The sequence below is a fragment of the Echeneis naucrates genome, chromosome 7 (genome assembly GCF_900963305.1).
Source record: "Echeneis naucrates chromosome 7, fEcheNa1.1, whole genome shotgun sequence".
Lineage (NCBI taxonomy): Eukaryota > Metazoa > Chordata > Actinopteri > Carangiformes > Echeneidae > Echeneis > Echeneis naucrates.
The window spans coordinates 5,655,836-5,682,604 of NC_042517.1; the positions used below are offsets into that span (position 1 = coordinate 5,655,836).

The following is a 26,769-nucleotide window of genomic DNA, read 5'->3' on the forward strand; positions in this document are numbered from 1 at the left end:
GAAAGGGGAAGGGAGAAGGGGGGAAAGAAGGGGAGGGGGATCCTTCCAGTGAAAGAGACAGAAATAGTGGAGAGAGGGAGAGGAGGAGGGGATTGAGAGAAACAGAGGTGGGGGTAGTCACAGAGAGAATGAGTGAGTGTGTGTGTCCATGTGTGTGTGTGTTTGCATGTGTGTGTGGGAGAACAAGTAGTGCTGCAGAGGAAACAGTGCGAAGAGGACTGCAGTTTCTGGTGCTGATGGGAGAGCGGTCGAGGGACGGTATTAAGGCACTGTAACATTAACCCTAAGTGCCTCTCTGGTGAATGGGTTAGCCTGTTGTGGAGAACAGGATTACGGAATTACGGTAGTGCTGGTAAGGGTGCATTTAAACTCTCCTCTCAGCTTAGCTTCAACACTTCCTTCAGGAAATTTAGACTACAGTCGAAGGCATTTACAGCTGGTGGTTGTTGCTGTGGTTAAGGATTCTGAGAGGCTGCATCTGACTTTCCTTTTTGCGGGTTTTACCATAATATCATAATAGGTTCTGTGTGCATGGTACTTCCTGGTGCATGCGCTCCAAACTTTACTCAAAGCTAATTTTCAAGCTTGGTGAAAGGAAAAACGGAACATCCTCTGAATCCTCATCTGCCTGCGGACCTTTGTCTTCACACAGCTTGTGTAGAATCTGTTGTGATTTTACATCAGGGACTGTTGCATGGGTTTTTAGAAGGGGGGGGGGGGGTAGTTCTGTATCTAGATTATTCTCATTGATCATGCCTCATTTAGCTCGCCTGGTGGGTGTTGCAATTCTTTCCTGGATAATGTCCAGGAGGCTGCCCTGCTGACAGATGCTCTGCGTACCCCTGTAGCTCCACCAGCATCTCTCACAGCCTCACGGAACACCAAAAAGCCACAAAGTGGAGGCAAAAGAACAAAAAGACAGCAGACTACATCAGGTTTGTTGTAACGTATCCACAATGTAAGAAAACAGACACAGGGCACGGTGCTCTTTATCTTTTAACACAGAGTAGTCAGGCGTGAGGAGAGGTTGACAGTTGTGCTGAGGTGTATGGAGAGTAGAGGGGTGGGGATTTTATAAAGTGCTGCAGGATGCTCTTTTTTTCTGCTGCCTCTCATGGGACATATACCACAGGCACCGCTGAGGTAACAGTACCAAGGACAAAATACAGCTTTGGCTCCTTTTACCCCTCAGTGGCTAATGCAGATTCTGCCTCAGATCAGACCTGCCAATTAGAACAAGACACTTTTCATTACATCACATTTAATTCAAATTCATTATAGCACACTAACTATAAATAGCAAGGGTGTAATTTCCTTAAGTATTATTGAAAGCCTGAGGATTTTAGCCCCCTTAGTGAAGCAGTGTAGTTTCACATCAAATCCAAATGTAACACAAATTTTTACATTATGCACAAAGAGAACTCTGCGTTCTTCTGTCTTCACACAGCTTTGTGGCCTGAAGTCACTTCCTGAAATATAAACCAGGTTTATTTTTTCTCCAGAATCTCAGTGGCCATCTGATCATGGAAGTATAGTTAACAAACACTGTGTGAAGGATATGAAGCATCATATGACATGTGCTCTATATCAGGATGGGTATATGCTGTACCTGCATACATATTTACTTTTCCAATACTCAGAGTGTGGGAGGCTGTTTGATACTAAGTATGCTCTGAAGGCTCTTTTTTGTCAGGCTCTAAAACATTCAGACAGGCTCATTAAGTCGGTACCTCAGGCTGCCGCTCCCAGTGGCCTCTCATACTGAGAAATACTCTCAGAGTTTCTCATACATAACCAGAAAACTGAGAGGATGCTTTGAAGTTCACCAATCTTATTTCTTTTCCTGTTTCCTCCCTCCAAGAGGGCAGCTGGTGCCCAAATACGGGAACTGCTCAAAGAAGAAAAAACAGAAAAGAGGCTTATACTCAGTGTGTAGCCTTCTTTTGCCCGGGTGGGTGTGTCCCTCCTCTCACACTTGTTTTCCTTCTTCCTGCTGCTTCATTAGGCCGAAATATTTGCTCTCAGCTTATATCTCAATGTCTGCCACAAGCAGAATGCAGAAAGCACAAGTTCAAAATGACAAAACCTCCTCAGCCGGGCCCTGTGAATGAGTCACACTCAGACCCATTAGCACAATTACCTTTGCGATTGCTCAGCTGCTGTCAGCTTCTCACTCCAGGTGAGAGCTGAGCTTTCCCCATTCCTGGGCCCGCCCCACGTCATGGTGCGTTGCTGGCAGCCGATGGAAGAGAGCCTCTGTGTTAAATGGTCAGGTGCTGTCCCCAGTTTGAGCTGACAGGGTTTGTTTTTTTTTTTTTTTACTTGTTAATCTCCAAAAGAAGAAAAACAAGCCAGTTTTTGTTGTGGGGGAGATGATTTGAGATGGCCAGGGAGCATAACATTGAGCAGGTTTACACTTTGCTGTGGGGGAATGGGTGAAATGGTTTTCAGTGTGTTTCATCATCTTGGAGATGTTTAGTGTAATTCCTCCAATTTTACAGCAAAAATCTTCATGCCGAATCAGTTCATGCTGTGATTTTCTTTCCATAAAGTTACACTTAATGCCAATAGTTACTTTAGAGGAATAGTTTTTAAAGAAACTACTGAGAGAGAGCGAGATGAGAGGTGCTAAAGATTGACACCAACAACCAGCTTGGCTTATTTCAGCTGAAAGCCTGAAAGCAGCCAGCCTGGCTCTGTCCAATGGAACCATATCTTTTCAACAAAAATCACTAATGAACACATTATAATAATATTTTAAAATTCATACAAAATCCAGAATGTAAAAGAGCTGTGATGTGCTCAATGGTTTTATGCTCCCTTTAATTTTTACTTATTTATTTATTTTTTACACTTTGGCTTTTATACTCATTATGCAAATCAGACAAAACTGTTAATTAGCTACAGAAGTGCTGTGAGGTGGACTGTGTCTCTGCTGGTCAGAGCCTGGCTCTAGCTGCTTCTTCTGTTTCCAGCCTTTGTGCAAAGGAACTGATTATTTTCTCAATTCATTCATTTATATTCAAAATGTACAAAAAACAAACAAAAAAAAAAAAAAAGAATGCAAGTGAAACAATCATTTTCCATTGGTCAATTTAATGGTGATCTGATGAATCTGTTGTGATTTTAAAGCTAAACTAACTGGCCTTTGATTATATCATCCATTATATGGACCGACATGAGATTAGTATCGATCTGACACGACACCAGTGTAAAACTATTCCTTTAGTATAGCCATAATGGATGGCTTTTCCAACTTGAAAAGAAATTTCCTGGTCTCACATTCTATATACTTTTCGTTAATAAACCAAGGCAGTCTGCGGCCTATCTGCACTTCTGCAGAAGCCCCCTCCTCTTTCTCCGCACAGCCTTACATGCATATTGGGTCACTATCTATGTGACACAGTGATTAATCGGCCTATCAGAGGATGGGGTAAGGGGTTGTGCCGGGGTGGAGGTGAGAAAGGGAGGATGTGTGGCAACTGGCTGTAAATGATCCCTGCAGCTACTCGCTCAGCATTCAAACCCCCGGCACCTCCTACCACCTCTTAAGGGACCCCTCCTGATAATAGCTGAGTCACAGGTGAGAATACGCATTGTTTTATCTGCACAAGCAGGTTTGTAAATGGGCCTCGCTGGCTGCCCCCTTTGGGTCATTACACAATGACATATTATGAGGAAGAAGCGAGATGACTTTGACATGGTTATCTTAGTCGCTGTCCTCAGATCAGCTCTGACACCGCCAGGATCTCCTGATGTATTTGCATTTTGATGACACAAAAGTGTAATTCACCATGTTTGACCTCTACAATTGATGGTCAGTGTCTGCTTGTGGATGCGTGAATTATTTATGTTTGCATCTGGGGTGTTTGTGCAGCCTCGGTGTTAAACACGGGACTGTGATGCCTCTCTGAATGTCCCGTTTTGGACAGTTGCGTAAGCAGTTCTGCTCACTGTGACACAGATCAGATCTGAGTTAGATCTGAGTAAATGTTTAAATGTCGTTGACTCTTGTTTGTTGGTGCAGAGCAAAGGTTATTGTCAGAGTGTGGACCTGGGAAAAAAAAAATGTAGATTTTTATCATTTCATGGCATTTGAAATGACTTCTTAAAAGCGAGATAGTTGGCACTCATTGTGTTGTAAGTGGAGTTTGCTGTGTTCACTGTCAAGTGAAACTGCGCCACCTGACAGAGGCTTGGCGCACACCCACTGATGCATTGTGGCAGGAGGCTCCAAGCATCTTGGTCAAGAGTTTCAGAATCGTGTTTTGCAGCGTACGCTTCACTTTAAGTCTTTCCATTGCTTTTTTTTTTCAGTCTCTTGGCTCCATACCATGAGATGACAAAAGATGGGAGAATTTCGCAAATTCAGTGGCCTACCTTGTAAAAATCAGTCATTGCCACATACTTAGCATTTATCTGGCTTTGCTTGACGGCAGAAATCTGCTCTGCTCCAGAACTGTATGCCAACCCTGTATGTGTGAGTGATGACGGGGAGATACAGGGAATCTTACACACAGGATAAGATGCACCTCGGGGCTGCTCTAAAGGCTGCAACATAAATGGAGTGATGTTGTGTCCCAAGCACCTCTCAGGTCCGGTATTTCGAATCATATCCATGCAAACATTTTGTGAGTTTTATCAGCACCAAGTTCATATAATGAATAACAACAGGGCTGACGATGCCACAAATCTATCATTAAAATGAATCATTCCACTTACACAACTGAATGGACTATTCAGTTCAGCTCATACCAAGTTCCACACAGTATCTCATTCTTCAGTGGTAAATAAGAAGCAATGCAGCCATCAGTATCCCCCTGTAATCCTATTAAACCTTGGCCAAAATGAGACCATTATGATTGCGGGGGCCCCAAGTCCATTTTAGCAGGGGTGAATTACCATAGAGTAGCAAGAGTTCAGGAACAAAGCTGTGCATTATCTCTAATTGAAACAACTCCACCATCTCAGCACAGCTGTCTGACTGCAGTAATGCTCTGTCTGATGGATCTAATAAAACACTATACCCCTTGTTCCCTAAATGTTCCAACAGACATTTCCAGCCGAAATCGAGTCCAGACAGATCAGAGGTCAGCCGTGACTCAGAGGAACAGAGCCTCGGGTGTTCTCTTCCCGTATGATCAAGTGTGTTTATCATAAATCCAAGATGAATGTGTCGCCGTTGAACAATTAATCCTTGATATGAGATCCTTGCTATCTCATGCGACTCCCTGCATACCTAAAATAGTTCAACAGGATTTGGACAAAATGAAGTCCCTCGGCATGCAAAGCATATGCAACTCTGAAAGTAATAATCTGCCCCACAGTGAATGACATACCGCCATGCTCTTGAAGTTTGGTTTTTGGCCTTTATCTGAAATGATCAAACTAAGAGTAACTTTAGTTCTTCTTGTGCATTTTCTTTAATAATCTAACCCATTTACTGTCGCAATCACATTAGTGACACAGAGAGGAAATGAAGCTGCGCAGCTAGTTCAGCTGGAGGCCAAGCTCTTCACCCACCCACACATAACCCATAATGTCACAGATGGTAGGGGCCTCAGTGGGGGCTGATTTCACTGGGGTCACGTTATTCGGATTGCTTTGTATGTTTGAGGGCCACGGTCGCCTGGTGGCCTTTGACAACCGAGCAGCCGCGGCTGTTTTTTCTCTTTGAATGCAAAAACCTTTCACAACCCCTAATATTCAATACTTAATTTGCCGCCCCACTGCTCAGCACTGCTGGCCCTGAGCTGTCGTCACAGGACCTTACAGTACATCAAGTTTTCTCTCCCTTTACAGAAGCCATTTTGAAAGTGTGTTTCAAAACGTTTGTAGGTTCTGAACCACGTGTTGCATTTAATTATGGATGAAATGGACGACAACCTACATTCAGATTTAAGCGCACACATGTACATGAATGCACACGCGCACATAGGTTGACTGGCAGGCATCTGTGTGAACTAGTAAAGAGACGAGTTGTCAGGGCTGGGGGAAAACAAAGGACTTGGCTGTCTGGCTGTAGATTGTTAATTAATTGCTGTTCAGGGTACTTGTTGTTGTGTAATGAAACAGCTGCATGACTTTAGCTCACTTTCCTTAGGTTGTTTTGTGTTGGAGCTGACCTGGATGCTAATAAGCCTTTAATAAGCACAATCGCTCTCGCATGGAGACAGCTGGGGTTTCCCATCAATCGGGGGGATGTCACATTATCTGGTCAGTTGGTCAGGACACGCGTGGCCTCAAATAAGGAAGCAGCATTTCTCAGTCGTGTATTTACGTGTGACAGCAAAGAGATGGAGTTAGTATAATTATAGTTTGACAGGTGTGGGATAATTAAAGAAGAGCACTTAGCCTTCAGCCTGTTTCCAAATGACTCATTTTTTTTTCTAATGATGTTGAAGATAAAATGTAATGTGATAATCCATTATTGTGAATATTCTTAGATTTGATTAATACACTTGCGTATAGTATAACACATGCAGGTAGGCCCCAAAGAGCACATCTAAGGCCAAGGGGCTGAAATGTCGAGCACCTTTCCCTAGTCGAGCCCAGCCGGAGGCCTGTGTTGAAGCTTTCTAAAATAAATGTTAAGATTTTTTGGGCCTTTGTTCTCCCCTATAAATGAAGGAGAAGATGCAGACATGAAGAAGTAAGTGTGTTAAGTCAGGCTTTGGACATTTTGAAATGTTATTAGCCATATTTTAATTTCCATTATGTTGCGGGAATGTTTTTCTAGTCTGATTTGTTATTGTTTACATAAATTCACTGTTATAGAGCACTTGCAGAGAAGCATAAAATGTGTTCTATTTATGTGTATCAATAGTTGTTTAATCCATTTGAAGAAGCGCTTTACAAAAAGAAAAAAAAAACAACAACTACGCCAACAAAAGCCAGCACACAACACAGCCTGTCCCAGTTTCAATTTCCTTCGCTCAGCGTGTCTACCTTCACCTTCATGTGTTTCAGTTAGTAGAGTTTCAGAGACATTTTAACCTTTATGTGCCGCAGTTATTTTTCAGTCAAAGGCCTGTGTTAGTACTTGAAGTTTCTATATCCATCCTGTTTGGGCAAAGATAAACGTGCTTGATCTCCATCCAACTCGGAACAGTGTTGCTCGCGATAAGGGGCCGATCATGCCCGTAGCTCTGCTGCTCCGGGCCATGGAACCGAGCCATTTTGTTTTACTAAATTCTGATGACTCAAACATTAACAAAAGGGACTCGCGTTGGGAGATGGTGCTCAAAACCCCCACAGATCACAGTAATCAAGTATTATATGAAATGAATATTTGATGAAAAGTCCATTTTTATCTTTAATTCATCCTGGGAAGCTTTTACTTCAGCAACGCCCTTCTTTGCAGTTACAGGACTACACACATTCACACCTGAAAGCGGCTCAGTACCACCACAGCCTAATCTGGCACACTGCAGCTTCAGTGGAGTAGATGGAGGTCAGCAGCTTTGCTCACAGGCATCTCAGCTCCTTCACTTCATTTCTAAGATTTAGTCTCACAGTAAGAATCCCAGTTTTTTTTTTTTTAAATTGTTGAAACTCTATCTATCATATGCATATATGATTATGCTTAGTTTAGGTCCCTCTGATTTTAAGTCATACTAGCAGCATAACTTAAGGGAAGGGCATGCAAATCTTTCTGTGCAAATATTTGTCGTCTTATGCAGATGAAAAAGTGTCACTGTCCTAACGTAGAGCCGGACTTAGCCTGTTTTTTTTAGCAGCTAAGGGTTTCTGTTTCTGCATATAATGAAACAGAACAAGAAGTATCGTTTCAGTCAGTCGATTCCAAGCTAATACCTCATGAATTGTTGTCATTAAAAACCGTGTTCAGAGGTTTGGTCTGAATGTGTAAGGCTGTTTTGTTTTTTGTTTTTTCATATAAAAGAAAGAGCAGTTGAGCCCTGAAAGCTGGCTGTGAAGCAGGACTAATGGCTGTAATAAAACTGTGCTGTAAGCAGGGCTTAATTTGTCCGGCACCTCCTGCTTCTTCATAAAATATATAGTCGAAGTGAATGTCTGTCTAATTCCAAGGGAGGCACAACCTCTAAGCTGTGTACATTTTATGGGTGGGGGCAGAAAAAAATCTTACAACTTACAAGTTGTTATTTCATGAATGAAGTTTTGGAGCGCCCAGAGGAAAGCCTTTTATCTAACCGGCACTCTGAACACCGACATGTGCTCTCTCTTTCCCCCTCCCTCAGTCACTCACTGCTGCTACAGGAAGTTGTTGTTGTTTACCACATTTGTTTGCACCTTTTGTTAAATCATTATGGCCGATGTCTTCTGGCATCTTACATTATATTGTGTGGATACTCTTAATGGAACTAAATGGTCTGATCTTGAAGACATTGTTGTTTAGATTTGTTTTGGTGGGAAAAGCTAGCCCATAGGCTGTGTAATATACCCATTCCACTGGATGTCCGATGTGTTTCTTGAGCCCCGCCTCCAACACCCCCCCCCCACCCCCCACCCCTTTACAAATAAAGCACTGGCTGCGCGCCTGTGTCCTCTCTGTCCGCCGTCACTGTCACTCTCAAACTGGAGGAGATAAAATGGTCGAGCGCATTTCCATGAATGTTAATTAAATTGGTGTGATGTGAGGGACAAACAGGATGAAATGCACATAAACCTCAGACCTAGGGGGCTTGCTTTTAACGTTCATACAGTAACGTAAGCTAAAATTCAGAGCGTAGCGGGTGAAGCCTGAGCTTTCTGGTTCCTCTGCAGCACATTCATTCTCTAAGATGAGGATGATGGTACGATCTCATGCTTGTTATGAGGACCTCCTTTTGCCGATGTAGAGCATTAGCATAAAAACGGATAAGACAACAAGCAGGCAAATCAACCGTTTAATCTTCAAAGCGAAACAATTCTTGGAGATAATTTCAGTTCCCATCTCTATGTATCATCACAGGACGTTGGCAGCCTTCTTTAAATCATCAAGTTATTTTTGGCACACATATTTTAAGATATATGGACTGGTCCTGGCCCCTGAATAATATACGCTTATGCCTCTCGCTGTCAGTCTCAATGTAAATTATTAATATGGTGCAATAAATAGAACCAGAATCTCTGGCACTAACTTGGAGAACTGGCATTTGAGAAATGAGAATTTCCTCTATTTCTTCCTATATCACAATGACTTTAATAAAATCAACAGCCGAAGTCTCCTCTTGTTATGCTTGTCATCTCTCTCTGCTTTTCCGAATTGAGGTCTCACCCAATCACTCATCGCTCTGCTGGCAGGCTGCTTTCAGCTGCACTTGTCACGCAGTGATTTCTGGAACCGATAAGAGCTCTGATTGAACATTTGTTTGTCCTGTGGAAACACCACTGGAAAATAGCTTGTAGTTGTTCATTTTATTTTTTATTTTTATTTTTTTTTGTCACGCTTAGCCGCCTTTTTCCTAGACAGGCAAGATTGGCTTGGCCACAGAGCAACAGCCAGATAGAAGAAAGGTGTGACAAATGGAGGATTGATGGTTATTCCTCATAAATATTGTTGGTAATGGATCTTGGATGAATGTCTACTGACCTCACGACCTCTTGCAAGATTTTAGAAACACAATGAAAAGGCAGAATGTGGTGCGGACTGCCACAGCCAGTCATTCTATGATATAAATTCACACGCCCCTCCTTGGTGGGTTGAATGGTACAAGGCCTATGTTGAGTCATAAAAAAGAGTTTAATCACAGAACAGAGTTTAAACTTCATCAGAGTTGTTTTTCAACTCTTTATTAGAGTCATGTCATGTTTAAGAATTGGTTAAGACAAGTGGATTAATGCACTTGATTAACTCTGGCTATATTAGTCACCTGTACAGATCTTTAATAATAGTCCTTTCTTAGTCATCACATCCATGTAGGATCCATTGGTAGGACAAAACTACCATTTTGTCTATGAAATGACAAAAAGTGTGAATAATGCCTGTTAGATGTCCCCAGTTGATATATTTAGGTTTCTTTCTTTATATGGCCCTGCAGAGATTTCGTTTACTGTCACACAAGAGAAAGAAGCTGGAACCTGCAAACTGTGGGCCAACTGACCAATCATCGCTGCACTACTTAAATATGAATCGATATCTAGTGATTTTGTAATAATAGCACTGTGTCACAATGATACAACTGTTATAGGACGATGCAAGATGTTGCAGAATTAGCTGAGCTTTGAGGATCTGCCATCTGGATTTTTTTCCTTTATGGGCGAACCTTTTTTAGCTTAAGCTACAGTCTGTGGCCTTCACAGTGACTCACGCCTATCAGATATTTTTGCAAACAAGGTGCTCCCAGCTGTCTTTCTTGTCTGTCCCCCTTTTTTTTTTTTAGAGAAGTTGGTGATGAAAGAACAAAATGGTTTGAAACTCATCATAAATTTTTTTTTTTTTTAGATGGAGAGTTAAATGATTTGTTCACTCTTAAAATTGTTTTCTTGCATCATCAAAGACATGACCGATAGCTGGATAACTGGAGGTTCATCACATTGTTTCCATCTCCCCCCCCCCCCCCCAGGGACAGTGTGTGCAGCCTAAATGATGAAGTTCAACTTGTTCAAGCATCAGACAACGCCCATGGTCGCTGCTAAGCCAACAGGGGCCAGTGCCTTGACTGAGACTCCAGCCTCTGTGGCATTAGTCTTTGCCGACAACTCCACCGAACCAGTCAGCAAGAACGATGCCTTCGACGAGATCAAAAACAAATTCCTGAATGAAATCGACAAGATCCCACGTGAGTGCCGGACGAAACCTGAACCTGTTCCAATCAGCCAGCCCGTATTGATGAGACTCAAGCAATGATTTTGGAATTAGATTGTCTATTTTGCTGCAAGCACCGGCAGCCTCATAGTGTCTTCATTCAAGTATTGATCACTGGCTGCCCTTCTTAATGGCTGAGAAATCAAATTTTCATCCAGTCTAATTGCTAAGCTAACGCCTCTTACAGGACATGACATGGAAGTAGGCTAAATGATTGCTTGGTGTGTATACTCTCCCCAGTGCCATCCTGGGCCATCGTCGCCATTGCCGTGGTCGCTGCTTTACTCATTCTAACGTGCTGCTTCTGCATCATCAAGAAATGCTGTTGCAAGAAGAAGAAGAACAAGAAGGGCAAAAAGGGGAAGGGTGACATGGGAATGAAGAACCTGAAAGGCGGCGAGGTATGTTTCCCCACAGGAGGTCGTGTCACAGCTGAGGGAATTCACACCCACATGGTTTACCAAGCAAGACAAACCATGACCAGCTTTAACCTATATGCAAGTTTATTATGTAACAGCTGTGGGAGTTAAGAGTTGAATTGAGAACACGCATGCAGCAATGAGTTCGACAAGTTTGACCATTAGTCATGTTATGGTAATAATAATATTTTCCTGGTTGAAATGTATTGTATTGAATATCACCGGCACAGACTGTAACTTTTTGATCGCTTTTTAACCCAGTCAAGTCAATTCTCCGCAGGTGTTACTTACATTTTTTATGCTCCATGATTTTTTTTTTCTCTCTCTCTTTGTTTGTTTTTCCTTTTTTTGTTATTTAATGTATTTGTCGTGAGCGTTATTGTTGCTCTTTCTCTCACTTGTGCTTTGGGATTTGAGTGGAAAATGACAGTACCCTTATCTTTTTTAGCCGCACCATTGTTTTCTTTTCCTTCAATCATTAGAGAGTGATTATGAAAATTAGTAGTTAGCACAATGGTGTTGTTTTGGGCCTATGATTATGATTTTTTTCACACATATGATTGATGATTTGGCGAAGCACAATAAGTCTACATCTTAAAACTGGAGTTATTTTAAAACCTAACCGCCCTGCTGCACAAGATACGATTGTGCTAATGAGGAGGCTTCTCTATCTGTCATTTTCCTCGCTCCCTACAGTGTAGCTGACTGCATTTGCTGTGATTACCCTTCTTTGGTGTCTGCTGTGAGTTCAATCTCTTCCTTTGTCTCTGCTCTCCTCCTTCCTGCTTTGTGTCTTATGTGTGCTCCGTGTATCTTGACTGTGGTGGACTTCTCTGCCTACGGTAGGTCTGATGGCACGCGGCACCCCTCTCTGGCCGCTCTGTGTAAGCACAGACCAGGGCAAGGGGGGGGGGCGTGGGGGCGGGCAGGGGGGGGGGCGTGGGGGCGGGCAGGGTGGGGAATGGTGGTGGGGATGGGCTGGGCTGGGCTTGGAGGGATTGGATTGCAGTGATGATGACAATGAGTGCTATGGCTTCCTTAGTTTTTTTGCAAGCTTAGGTGCTGCGGGTGCTTGAGGAATCTATGGGAGCGATTAAGCTGCTTCGCAAAAACCACTGAACTGATATGCCGCACCAACTGCTATGTCTTGATTATCCAGAGATTGCAAATTATTTGGCAAAAAAAAAAAACAGAACAAAGAACTTTTTAAGTGTCTATGGTATGAAATGAACATGAAAATCATCCTATGGTTGAGCCTTTGAATGACGAGTGCACTCAGCAACTCACTAGAGATCACTAACATGCATGTGCAAGGGGTAAGCTGGATATTTGTCAAAGTATTGCTGAGACTTTACCGAACTGGGAGCTTCGAGCATGTTTCCAGTAGGAGAGGCCTTAAAGTGTCCAACACAACCAAAACCTGATACCTGACGAACGATTTCCTCCCCAGATAAACACTGACTTGGAACGGTCTGAAATTCGCACGCTGTGCCCCAACTGTGCAAACACGCTCCGAGCTCCGCAACTGTTAAAGCTGTTGGTATCGCTTGACAAAGACCAGCATATGCCCTTGCAGTAGGTACCATTGAATGGCCACAACTTGACTTGAGAGTAACTTTCCTGGTTGACCCATGCTGCTGACATACTAGGTTACAGTCATTGACGACCCCCCTCTCTCCCTGAAGCACTTGGGTCTCACTGAGAAGAGATGGTGGGCCAGAATGTTTGCCCACATTGGCAGCCAACCGCAGAGGCTCGATTTCAGTCGATTTGAAGTTAAAGCTACAGTCAGCTGACTGCGTTAACACATATTTAGTTTAGTGAAACCTTGGTGTTGAGCTTGCAATTCACCCCACGGAGTTGACCAAAGGGCATTCATTCAGACATACCATGTCTTTATCTTTGAACCCGCACTGGAAGTTTGAGAACAACTGGAAATTCTCTATGTAGCATGATCCCTCCATGGATGTGTACATTTCACTTACAACACATGTACAAAGCCTAAGGGAAAAAAAATGCCACAAAGTTTGAATAAAACATCAAAGTACAACGTTTACCGTCAGAAATGACAAGGTAATTCATTTTACATTTACCATCAAAAAGAAACTTGGACCCTGCATTGTGTGGCCTGGCATGCTTGAATGGAAAGCATTTACCACAATAGAGATAAAGAATGCCACAATATAAAGAATATTGTGTGAAACAGTGTGTTTGTGAGAAAGACAAAGAGACTGGGTGTGTTTTAAGCATGCATGAGAGCCTGCATGTAAGCAAATGCGTGTCTGTGCGTGTGTATGAACATGCAGCGTGAACATTACAGTGCGGTGTGTAGTGTGTGTGATGGTGTGCATATTCTCTGTGTGTGTTGCCCTGTTCCTCTTCCAGCTCATCAGTGAGTAGCTGGACCCTCCAGTCTTACGAAGACATCAGTGTTTTGTCAAGAAGACAGCCATAGAAAAGTAGGCCATACTGAGATTCAGTATCCAAAAATGAAGGTTTACTTTAATATTGATATCATGGAAAATTGCCCTCACATTATTAGTCGCAGCCGCCTCTAAAGGGATGAAAGACTGTGGAGTCGCTGGGTGTGTTAAAACAAGATGGACGACAAAAATGGAGAAAAATGGTCTTTCATCACGCCCCCCTGATTATTTCAGGAGCAGTTAACTTTCAGTAAATTGCTGAAGGTCATTATAGTGTACGATAAACAGCCATAATAAGGTACAATTATCGGGAAAATTTGGGCCATTTTTTGGAATAAATTGCAAAATTTGAAGGTGGTTCAGGTAGTTACGATGATCAGACCAGATTATTACAGCAGCAAAATGCTTTCAGCAATCAGTGTAGATACATTAATGAGTCTTTGGTACATTGGGAGGAGATTAAAAAGCAAATATTAATGCTATTTGGCTTTAAATAAACCTCTTGGTCTAACAGCTTACACTCTCAGCTGGCATGGCATGTGTTATCAGAGGATATTTCCTGTGTTTTAGCAAGTTGGAGACCTTTTCAAGAGAAGTGTCAGCGGTCTGATAAAAATCACATCTGTCTTTCACGTCCTCTTAGTAAGGGCATTCTGCTTCCTTTGACATCTTGTATTGGAAATGAACTGTACATGGGGTGGACAAAATAACAGGAAAAAAATGACCGCTGTTGTGCGATGCAATTCTACAGCTCTGCAACAAATGCTGCGTTTCTGAAAAAAATCTGTTTACTTTTGTGGCATCTGGTGAAGCTCTGTCGTGCTTTGAAAAGCAAATATCTTACAATATCCTTCACTTTGTTTATCTGGGACTTTGGCTCCTCTCTGCTGATGCAGCTTTTATCTGTGTGGGAAAAGTTGTCACCATTTTTGAGACTTTGTGGATAACTTAATGACTTTGTCCACACCTGGTAATATACCAATTAACGGCAGCTGCACAAATATTCATGAGTCATATTAATTTGAAAAGCCATTTACTTTGATAAATGCTTGATAATCACCCTCTCTACAAAACCAAAAAACTTGCAGAGGTTTTTTTGCACAACCGTTGTGTTAGATTTCATTTCAATATGAGGTGTTCCTGTTTTTTTTCTGTCCACCTCCTGTTTTTTTCTATTGTTTCTGTCTTTCTCTCAACCTCTCTCTCTCTTCACTCTTTGCACAATAGAACAGTTTGATTTAATATAAATATATATATATATATATATATGTACATCTGTATAAATGGCATTTCCACATCAATATGTTGCCTCAGAGTAAATCCCCCACCTCTGATGTTAGCAGAGTTCAACATACCTGTATTCCTTGTTAAAAAAAAAAAAGTTAAAAAGAAAACAGCAAATGGTGTCACCCAAGAAATAGTGAAATCAAGTCAGGTTGCAACCGTGGTCATCGATGAAAAGATTGCACTACTGTAGTAACACCAGGGTGAGCGGGGGTAAGTGCCAGGTAGGTGCTGTGACTAACCCGGACTGCTGATGCCCGAGGCGTGGTGTTCAGCATGGCCGCCACCTCAGAACCATCCTCTCACTCCATCTTTTGCCACCTGCCCCCCCTTTCTGTCTTTGCAGAAACCGCAGGATGACGACGACGAAGAAGATGATGTTGAACCAGGACTCACTGGGGACGAGAAGGAGGAGGAAGTGAAGGAGAAAGAAAAGCTCGGAAAGCTCCAGTACTCTATCGATTACGACTTCCAGGAAAACAAGGTGAGAACTTGAGTGGTTTATTATGTTGCGTCACAACAAGAAGGTCGCTGGTTTGGCTCCCAGCCTGGGGCCTTTCTGTGTGGAGTTTTCATGTTCTCCCCGTGCCTGCGTGGGTTTCCTCCCACCGTCCGTTTTGTTGCTTTGTTGATTACCCAAAAATAAATATGGGACAAGGGACATTGTGAAGAAGTTCCCTTCGGTGTGAGCTTGCGAAGGGTCAACACGATACTGCCCTTCAGTCACTTATGTCCTCCCTCCACAGCTGACTGTGGGAATCTTACAAGCGGCTGATCTCCTCTCCATGGACAGTGGCGGCACCTCCGACCCTTACGTCAAAGTCTTTGTCCTTCCCGACAAGAAGAAGAAGTTTGACACGAAGGTTCACAAGAAAACGCTCAATCCTGTTTTCAACGAGACCTTTACTTTCAAGGTGAGCTGAAACACCTCTTGGTCAGCCATCACTCATTATTTATTAAAACATGTACATCTGCGTGTTTGATTTGCAGACAGGTCATGTTAATGGTGAACCACTCCTGCTCGCTGTATCACTTTCTTTTAGAGCTTAGCAGCTGCTTAGATTCAGATTGCCTTTTCTACTAACACTTGTAGCCTGCAGTGTTAAAAAAAAAACAGCACATATTGAAGGTGTCTGACAAGGAGAGTGTGGCAGAGAATCAGATTAAAGGAGAGAGCCACCTCTGGTGCACCTCGCCTGCCGACACGGCTCTATAAAAACAATTCAAACAGATTTACTTTGTCAAAGTCAGATCAGTTCTGGTGAAGTAGCATCATATTAAGTCAGGCAATTTTGAACTACAGGCCAAAGTCACAACCCTTATTGCTTTGTGGTCCCGGTCTGGCTGTATTTTTATTCATGTCCTCTTAAAAATGATGAGAAATTAGTGACTTTTGCTCACTGCTTCCTCCTAGCAATGATACCAGTGAGTAAAACGAGCTGCGGTGATTGTCTTACAGATCCCGTTTCAAGAGATGGGAGGAAAGACTCTGGTCATGTCTGTCTATGACTTTGATCGCTTCTCGAAACATGATGTCATCGGAGAGATTAAAATACCCATGAACACCCTTGACCTGGCTAAGCCAATTGAGGAGTGGAGAGACCTGGACAGCGCAGACCAGGAAGAGGTAAGTGCTGCTTTTGAAGACTGCTGTCTGAAACAAAAGGGATTAATAATATAGTTTGGGACATTTAAACAGATGAGATTTTAAACAAACATTCAATCAGTCTCTTGCCAAAAAAAAAAAACAAACTCTCATTCGTATAAAGCAAAGCTGATGTCATAGTTCAAAAATAACCACGAGCACAAGATGCAGCTTAGTCTGGATGATGTTAAAGGGCACGCTCTTTGATTGCTGGCAAACTGCACTGCCTCCTTTGCAGCCATCCTGCCTGTAATTTGGTGCTTTCAATATTATCCTCCACCAGGATACAAGAAAACAAGCATACTTTTGCAACAGCTGCCTCTCCAGAGCCACCTTAAAAACAATAACTCACTCTGCCGTTTGTTTTGCTTGCAATCTCCGATAGCTTATTCATCGCTTCGCTTTTTCAAATATTAATATAAGACCTAAGATATCCTCTGACTTTCTTTCTCTCTGTCCTTCCTCCTAACAGCCGGAGAAGCTGGGTGACATTTGCATCTCTCTGCGTTATGTCCCCACTGCTGGAAAACTCACCATCTGCATTCTGGAGGCTAAGAACCTGAAGAAAATGGACGTGGGTGGATTGTCAGGTACTGCATATTCACAGACCTGGCCATCAGCCATTGCATTCAATTCTCACATTTTCACACTTTACACTCTCAGCATTCGCATTCTGACACAAGTAGGTTGGTCAGCTAAATGTGAAATTGAGATGCTCACAGTGGGACTGCAGTGCTTGAAAGAGCATGCCTGTGAGCACAGCCATTCGGTCGGTGCTTCTCTGCTCACGTGCTGACGCTGCAGTACCCGCCATGCAGCAACCCTCACCCCCTCTGCCTTCAGCATTGGCCCCCTCTGTTGGTGCATTAAAGCACTGCAGCCCAAACATGCGTGTCCAGGGTACATGTAAATCCACTTGTCATGATTTTACCCTTTCCCTGCGTTGTCAGATCCCTATGTGAAAATTAACCTGCTGCAGAATGGAAAGAGGCTGAAGAAGAAGAAAACAACAGTGAAGAAGAACACTTTGAATCCATATTACAACGAGTCCTTCAGCTTTGAGATTCCTCTGGAGCAAATGCAGGTAAGGACATGGAGCAATGTTTTCACATCTATCAGAAATGGACCAACACACTATCTGATAGATACAGAAGTATGAAGAAAGTTCATTACTATGGCAACCCAAATATGTGAATAGTGTAGAGTTGCCCTTTAGAGAGAAATCTCTGTTTGCGTATGGACACCTAAAACTGTGAAGCTGTTCTTTTAAGCTTTCAACAACAGATCCTTTTTTGTGAAGTTGAGGCTCAGCAGAAATGGTGAACACATAATTGGGATATCAGAAGATGTAGTTGTGTATTTGACCATATGGCTGATCTAAGATGGTCACTCACTTTTAGCTCTCTTTTGTTCTCCACCTCCACTGACACCTGAGGGAAATAGCTGGTTCAAAAGCTGCTCAATGCTAACTTCAACAGCTCAGCACTAACTGTCTCTGTGCGGTCCTCGGTGCCGAGGAGATAGTGTACAGTAAAGTTGTGGACAAAAGGTCAAAAGAAAGGTAAAAAGAGTACAGTGAAAGATGCTGCAAAGAAAGCCACAGCGGAGAGTTGGGTGACAACTCAGTTATTGATTTTGGACTGTCTTCACAAACACACACACACAAAACACATTTAAACTGAGTCACGTCAATTTCTGAAAACCAAATAGTAATTATGGCTTTGTGAACCTTGTTGTGATGCTTTCCCTCCTATTTCTCCCAGAAAATCCAAGCTGTGATCACAGTACTGGATTATGACAAGATTGGCAAGAACGATGCCATCGGGAAGATCTGGGTGGGAAGCAAGGCCACAGGGGCCGGGCTGAAACACTGGTCCGACATGCTGGCCAACCCCCGTCGTCCCATCGCCCAGTGGCATCCACTGCAGCCAGAGGAGGAGGTGGATGCCTCCCTCGCAGCCCTGAATGCCAAGAAGTAAACTCCCACCAGAACACATCGTCCCCCCACCTGCACCTGTCTACCCACGTATTTCCCATCAGGTCCCACATATCAGTGTATATTCCAGAAGAACAGCCCGACTGTGTGTCCACTCCCTCCACCTCCTTTCCGCTTCCACTGCCACCCCGCCAAAAGGTCCATAAATACCATTCGACATGATGGGAAATATAGTAAAAAAAAAACAAAACAAAACAAAAGCCCGTCATGTTATAATAAGTCATGTCATTGAAAAAATAAGACAAGTTACAGGATGGACAGAGACTCCGTTGATTTCCTTTAGATCTATTTTTGTATTGGGGTTGTGGTTCCATTAATAAGAATACAGAGTAGACTATGAAGAACAGTAAGCGTGCTAAATGGGAATCTGGTGATAGAGGGGATAAAACATACATTCACTCGTGTTGTACTTCTCACCCCTTCCCTTTAGTGACACGGTTTGCTTAGAATAGTGCTTAATAATAAAATGCTTTATACTGCCATAAGATAGAGAAATAATTCGAGCAGGTCCATTCCTTAGGTGTACTGAGCACCATGTTCCACACCTGCCAGTCATCATACCAGATGATTCTGTTCATTTTGAAGTACATTCCTAGAGCTGGGTAACAAGTAGTGATGAGCACATGTCCAGTTACCCACAAACACACTGCCGTTTTTAATTAGTTGACCTTTCACCCTTCGTCTCAGGAAAACTGAGAGGAAACTGAAACTCCATGCCTTTTTTTCTAAACGGGTTGTTATTATCCTGATACTCCACTTGATGCGAAAGAAGTGTTGGATTCAAAAGCTCGACCGCCGTTTTGTTTCTGTTTCTCTTTTTTCTTATTCCTTTTAATTTTGGGGGGGGGGGGGGGGGTGACATCGGCTAGTGTTAGTTACTCCATGAAATGGTACGTCAGGGGTGTGGGAGGGAGCAGTGGATTTTCATAAAAAACAAAAAACAAAAAAACAAACAATTTGGGGGATGGGGCTGGGGATGGGAGGGTGCATATTTCTTTATTTTTTTTGACTGTATAAAAAGGCTGCGTCTGTCATCTGAGCGAAGAAATGCGAGGAAATATCAGAATGGATCCGACGGAGACCGATTCCAACCACCAATGACATGATATTTACAAGGTGTCGATTACTGCCTGCAGTCTACCACCTCCCCTCCCAACGCCTCTGATTCTGTATCTCACTTGTTCAGTGCTACTGCCATTAGTCATGGACTTGACACAAGGGTTTTACTTCAAAGGAATCCCTATAACCGTCTTACAGTCATAAAGGAGACAAGCCTTCCAAGTAACAAAATAAGCAATTTTCAACTACCAGGGACGCCTTCCAGTTAGCGGTGTTGTTTTCTTCATTTCTTTCTTTCTTTCTGTCTCTCTCTTTTTTTTTTTATCCACTTTTTCTTCCTCAAGCACTTTAAATACAAATGTTATGTTTAGGTGCCCTCAGAAACCAGAGCTTTAAAAATTTATGTTGAGAAAAGCTGCTTTATTTTTTTTTTTTTTTAGTTTTTTTTTTTTTTTTAAGGGAGTGCATAATATTTGCAGTTTTTCTCGTAGTTTTGCCTCTTTGTGTGTTTAGTTTCAGATATTACGTTTCTCACTCAACTGCAAGGATATGGTCTGATAGAAAGCACTGATCCATGTGTATTTTATACACAGCTTACCAAACTGTTGAATTTAATTGCACTACTGGGTATTATTCTGTTCTGTGATCTGTGTATGTTTTGTTTAGTTTTTTCCCCTTCTTTTGATTTTTTTGTGATAAAATGTCGTGCGATTGAATATTTCTGTGGCACATGTGGCACACCAGACAGATCTCCTCAGATAAACGGACTCCTCTGATAAAAGACGCATTTCATTCTAATGCTGCTCCTTCGCAGAATGTAATCACTTCACGGCTCAGTGTATTTGTAAATTAATATTCTGTCAAAGAGAGATTTTCAGGATGGACTTTTTGTCTTTTGGCAAAATCCAAACTGTTTTTTTTGGAGCAAAACTCATCAGCTCATGAATAATTTGGTGAAATTGTAATAAGCTGGCTATGAGTTTAGTTCCTTCAAACCCGTGCAGCAACAAACAACTACGCGTTGCCTCTGCAAAAAAACAAAACAAAACAACAAAATGGTAATAAAATGCAGTCAACATTTTAAACAAGGCCACAGTTTACTTATGATTTAGTTTGGAATTTAATGAATGTTGGCTCTTGCATCTTTCTCTCTGTTGGAAATTGTAATTCTTTTCTTTGGACCATGCTCTCGTTGTTTTTCACCTCACATCCCCATTTTTCTTCTGTTGATGAAGCAACACAAAAGAAAAAGGCAACATGGAAGCAATCAAGCAACCCATTGGTGTGTAGTTTTGCCTATATACATAGTTCATACACGTTGACACTGCATGTTTATACAAAATACTGTACATAAGAGCATGTTTTAGAGACGAAGCAAAAATATCTCGTGTACGTAAATGGGTGTCATTTGTCATTTTAATAACACAATGAAGGGGGAAAAAAAGATGCACTGTATATTTTCTAAATGAAACAAATGCGTGTTTATTTTCCACGAGGGTCATTGGAGAGAATGTCATACAAATATTACAGTACTATTACAAATAAGAACCTTTCCACGCCTGAAATTCTTAAGCAAGTGTGTCGTCCAGTACTGTGTGTGAGTTCATGTAGGATGAAAATGTAGCCGCATGCTTGCTATCTAACTCCTTGGGATCAGTTTTTCTTTTTTATTTGTTGCCATTTACCTGCCATAGATTTATTTCAGCACTTATCTTAAGGCCAATGTTTGACTTATTTCAGAATTTGATTGTCTTTTCATTCTTTTCTTTTTGTCTTTATGTTGTTGTTGTTGTTTTTTTTTAAATATATGAAATAGATTTTTAACATTTGGAAGAGGGGAAAGAGAGACGGTCTCCAAGTCTATAAGATGAGGATTTTTCCAACAGCAGGTTTGGCACACTTGTTGGAAGAAGATTGAGCAGTTCTGCCATCTGTAGTGCATCATTATTAGTGCCAGGTCTGACCCAGAATGAAGTCTGTTGGAGCATATCTTTACAAAAAATAAATAAATTAAAAAAATCAATTTCCAGGGTCCAAAAAGATGAATCCCGTTCCACTGAACACAAATGATTTGGAAACCTTTCTCTCTTTCTTAACTTGAGAGTTTTTATTTTTCACTTTTATTTAAATTACCTGAAACCCTTCCCGGCTGTGTCTCTTTTACTGTGTTTATGATACAATATTGTGTATGTGTAAACAAGATAAATGAATACGAAAAAACTAAAGCCATAAAACTCAAGCACTAACTCTTTAGAGCTCGGCTGAGTAGCTAGAGTTTATTTATGAAGAAAAAAAAAAAATCTGACGTCTTCATTTTCCTTGGCCAGTGTTTCTCTTTTTACATTCCTTCAGAGGTCTTTGTTCATCAAGAGGGCAAAATCCATTTAACTGTAAATGTGAGCATTGAGAACAGTTGTGAGTTTAGTAGAGTGAGTGTGTCTTTTTCTACTTTCAGAGCTGTTGATGTCCTTGTTTCATAGAAGTAGTTGATTTTACAGTATTGTGATCAGTAATGTATATGCCTTGTTTTGATAGTATAAATAATATAATACCACTATAAGTTCTCACAAATACTGCTAAAATTATATATAGGTATAAATATAAATAGATATATATATATATATATATAAACGAAAGTGTGTTCTATTCTTGGGCTGAGTGCAATTTATGAACCAAACTGGGTCACGTTTGAAGTTTCTCTTCTTCCAGTTTAGCGGCAGGATGTACTAGTAACATGTCATGTACAATCAATAACACTCTGCTGGTGATCTGAAGCTCAACCCAATGGCTTTTGTTGGTTCCTTTAGTAAACTTCTGAAGCAGCAAAACGGTGCTGTTAGAGCTCCGACAATATTAAAGCGACGTGAGAGAAACTTAGAACAGTGGCACCCAAGTTTTAGGTCTAAATCCCTCCCATAGAACTATGCATAAAGTTATGATTTTCACAAGAACATGGCAAAAAGTATATAAAAAATATAAGTATACATATTATGTCATGCACATGATATGACTTTAAAGGAATAGTTCAAAATTTAGAGAAATGTGCTTTCCTGCTTAGAGTTTGGTGAGAAAATCTACACCGCTGTCCGCCACTAAATATGTAGCTGCAGCCGGGAAACTCTTAGCTTTGATTATCTGAGCATACACTTGGTCCAAAATCCAGCTGTCAGCCTCTGTAGAGCTCAAACAGGTTTCCGAAGAGTCCCCTGTAACCTCACAGCTACTCCAGGAAGACGCCAGCTTGTTGTTCTTACATTTGTGTTTGCTTAGCGATTGGCTGAATGAGCTCTAAAGATGCTGCTGGCCAGATTTGTTCCCTTCCTGCTGCTAAGATAAAATAAGCTAAGCTATCGGCGTCCTGGCTCCAGCTTCATTACAAAAGGACCAACGAGAAAGCGGGCCTGAAAGTCGGTGAGCGCGTTTCCTTCATTTTCAAACTATTCATTTAAGTTCACCTCAGTCTCTGAAGCAAACATTACAACTGCCATCTACCTGCCCTGGTGACAACTTTCATGAGTTGTGTGACCCCGCACATGATCTAATGCAATAGTCTATTTCTTCAGTGTCCCATTAATGCCACTGACTGTGACCAAACGATGCACTGAGACTGATTCAAATAACAAGATTTCAGTGAAATACTGCCAGTACCTGATCACAGTTGCCTGCATTCATCGCCGCGGTTTGAATCAACGCAAACAGAACACACGAGTGATGAGGCAAGTTGTGGTTACAGGTAAAACTTACAGCACACTTAAGACTTTTTTTTTGTTTGTTTTTTTTGCTTTTATTTCCTTTCGCTGCTCGGGTTGCCACAGTCACATGACCGCCGGGCATCTGAGTTCTATGGGGGAGCTTAAAACGATGAAGCGAAGGCCCTTTGGCAGGAGTTTTGCAAAAACACAGCGCTGGAATATACAACTACAGGTCTGCATGCATCGGACACATTACCCATTCCTAAATGTGCATCTTTTGTGTGTATGACTGTAACACCCAAACAATCTTGGGGGTTAATCGGTTCTGTTGAAAGCTGTGTAGATGTCCAATACCTTATGCACAACCACATCTGAAACTGGGCTGTTTCAGCTGTGCAGAGACAGTTTTAGAGCACCGTTCACACAGCTAGATGTTTGTTTTTTTTTTCTTCTTTATAATAAAAACTAAACGCTGGGATTTATAAAGGGAAAGCATCCAAAATTTAGTGAGGTCACTTTTCCATCCTGTCAAAATGTTTTGAGAAGCCTCTTAGCAGGTAAAGACGCCACTTCGAAACACGCCGCCTTGTCTCCTCTATTACTCGCTGTATTTCTTCTTTGTATTCTTGTGTATATGTGCAATCACTTCTTCTTCTGTCCGTTTTGTTTCTTGTGATGTATTCCTCTTGTAAAATGTAGGACTGTGTTTGAATCAATGCCAGAAATATGTCAGCCTACTATTTCGCATTTACCTTTTTTCGTGTGTGTCTTGTTTCGATGTTACCAGTTATGAACCATCAGTATCATTATGCTGAACAAGAAGCAGGTTTATTGAGTTCTCCACTGAAATCTGCTTTTGCTAAGCGTAAAGAACGCCGGCCTTCATGTTTACAACATGGACATACTGTATACTGCCAAACATGCAGGACCGTTACCAAATTCCCCTCTTGAGTGCTTAGTCATCCAACTCATCCCTGGTGCAACTGTACTCTTAAGACTCTTTTTTTATTTCTATTTTTTCCCCACCTCTTTCTCTTCTTTATCATCTTTTAAAAGCATCGGAGGACAGCCAGGTTGTGTCCTCTAGCTGTGTTTCTTCGTGTCTAGTGTCGTGGTGCGCGTGTTCATGTCAGTACTTGTGCCTACTGTGGATCGCATGCTTTAGCCCTTGACTGGACACAAACGTTGCTCACAAAACTCCTCCTGACCCTTATGTGGACAAACGTTGGGGATCCTTATAAAGTTATCAAGGGAACCAAATAACTTACTACAAATTTATCATATGTGTTACCAGTTCTGTAAAAAAAAACAAATAGGAAATAAAGGCCTTTTAACTAACAATGACTCGTTTGTGTTGTAATATGCCGTGTCTTCGGCACATGACTGCTAATAATCACCTCCCTGCTTCTGATGTACAGTTAATTAATATCACACAGAGAACCATTTCAATCCCTGTACAGTTTATTCAGCAAAGTGGGTAAGACAATGTGCACACATTGAGCTACCATCAACACATTTCAAACTTTTCAATAGAATACTCTGCAGAGCTCAGTATACCCACAGCACATGTAGAAAGAGCCGACACATACAGTTTAGTGGATGTGACTGGAAGATAATACTGGTGTTAGCGCGTGGTTCCCTGGTTAGACTCCATCACAGTCCATCAAATAACCTGGGCTTTGGTCAACTCGCACTCTGTGATGAGAAGACAGACACCAAAATCGTTCATGTGTCCAGTGCGCACATGGCTTGTCCACTTAAAGCAATTTTCAATATAAATCTGAGTTTGGCAGCTTTCTGCATTTGATATGCTATGATGGAAAAATGTATTTAGTGTTTCAAAAAGGGGCATAACTTAAATTGCCCTAACAGTGGCAGTCCTGCTAACTTTCAGATATATTGTAGAGCCTGAATATTTAAAGAGTTCAATATAATGCATTAAAAAGCAGTAGCTCCTAGTTATAGGCATCTTAAAACAACCAGAGCTTATGCTGTTAAGCTTTACAGGAGCTATGAATATGGGATTGCATCAGTAGCTGTAGGTGTACCTGATAGACTCAGTGTTTTGGTCAGTCAGTAATTAATAGATTTTTTTTTCTGCCACATTATCAAACACACAAAGCAGCTAATCAAAATGTAAGCAATCCAAAATATCTAAATAGAAAGATTAGTCCTGATATTGAAGAAAAGATAATGTGGTGCACGTTAAGACTATTTCGGCATTTGTGTTCTCATCACAAAGTCATGAAGACGGTCAAACAGATAAAGCAAAACGGCCGGTGCAATGTTTTAACAGAAAACCTAGGCAAACGACACGTAAAGGCTACACCTAAGAAATGCATAAATAAATAAATATATATCTCTATTACAAAACATAATATAGCACATTGTTTTGCCCCACACACCCAGACTGTCCTCTGTGAAACCATTCTGCGATTGCAAAGATGTCAAGTGGCACAAATAACTGCAATATATGTGGAAAACACTCAAACTACATAATGGGAACTGTACCAATAAGGTAATACAGTGCCACTGGTGATGCCTAAGTAAGTCAGGAGCTACGCTGTCCCGTCTGTGCAAAGTGCATATGTTCATTTCGTGCCTTTCAGGCAAATGTACAGATCACCTCAATTACCGAACGCACAGAGAAAATCATCCTGTGCTGGATATAAAAACTGACTGAATATCATGAAGATGGCTGAAACAGTTGGTTTGCTGTTTGTTATGCGAAGGGGCCACAATCTGCGTTAGAAAACTGTAGAAAAATGTGGACGACGCTTCTTCTCGTCTCTGATTCTTATAGGAAAGAGCTGATCTGGTGTATTCAGGATGTGCAATTAAAAACCCGAGAGGTGGTGAGAAGGTGAAGAAGCATCCTAAAGGGTCTTTAAACAAGATATTAGACAGTAATATCATCATAAAGCAGCACAGGTCTGCTCTTTTTGTGGCAGTAAGGGGGAGCAATGGCGTCCTGGAGTAACAACAGGCAGGTGGAGATGAACAAACACATGATCCCTGATGTTTTTTGGACTCTGGTAGAAACAGATCCACCGGACTCACGGACATGGACATCCATCCTGAGCCCAAAAACTCCTCTGCATGTGAAGGTAACGTTACAGGAACACGCTGCCGTTTTGTTTTGTTTTGTTTTGTTTTGTTTTTTTATCACTGGCAGTTAGCGCGATGCTAAAGCTAGCACCGCCAGCGTTAGCCTGAGCTAACATGCTAATTTGTTTACTTCCTGTTGTCTTTTTTGGTCATTTTTACTTGTGTGTCAACGCATTGCCGAAATACTGGTGGTTTAGTTCAATGTCCAGTTAAACTAGTTAACTCGTTATGTATGCTGACTGACTCAGAGCTTCTCCCCGTGTGTGAAATTATCAAAAACACGATGTAACCGGATTTTTTTTAATAAGTGGTCCGCTACAGTTAGCACGATGCTAACGCTAATTGAACGCGTCATTGCAGCTAGCTGAAGCTAAC

At 41.7% G+C, this 26,769-nt stretch overlaps 1 protein-coding gene across 1 annotated transcript; it reads left to right on the plus strand.

Moving 5' to 3' along the window:
* Positions 1-238: 238 nt before the first annotated feature.
* Positions 239-19,327, plus strand: LOC115045991 (synaptotagmin-2-like). The gene is made up of 9 exons (XM_029506034.1): positions 239-352; positions 10,527-10,742; positions 11,009-11,169; positions 15,241-15,378; positions 15,641-15,808; positions 16,354-16,521; positions 17,012-17,129; positions 17,490-17,623; positions 18,303-19,327. The coding sequence occupies exons 2-9, from the start codon at positions 10,547-10,549 to the stop codon at positions 18,516-18,518; spliced, it is 1,299 nt and encodes a 432-aa protein (XP_029361894.1). The 5' UTR covers positions 239-352; positions 10,527-10,546; the 3' UTR covers positions 18,519-19,327.
* The last annotated feature ends 7,442 nt before the right edge of the window (positions 19,328-26,769 follow it).

Excerpts from the sequence above, each read along its gene's own strand:
- LOC115045991 (XM_029506034.1), top strand. The coding sequence starts at position 10,547 with ATGATGAAGTTCAACTTGTTCAAGCATCAGACAACGCCCATGGTCGCT. Across the intron at positions 10,743-11,008 it reads TGAAATCGACAAGATCCCAC|TGCCATCCTGGGCCATCGTC; the intron begins GTGAGTGCCGGA and ends TACTCTCCCCAG. Across the intron at positions 17,130-17,489 it reads GGACGTGGGTGGATTGTCAG|ATCCCTATGTGAAAATTAAC; the intron begins GTACTGCATATT and ends CTGCGTTGTCAG.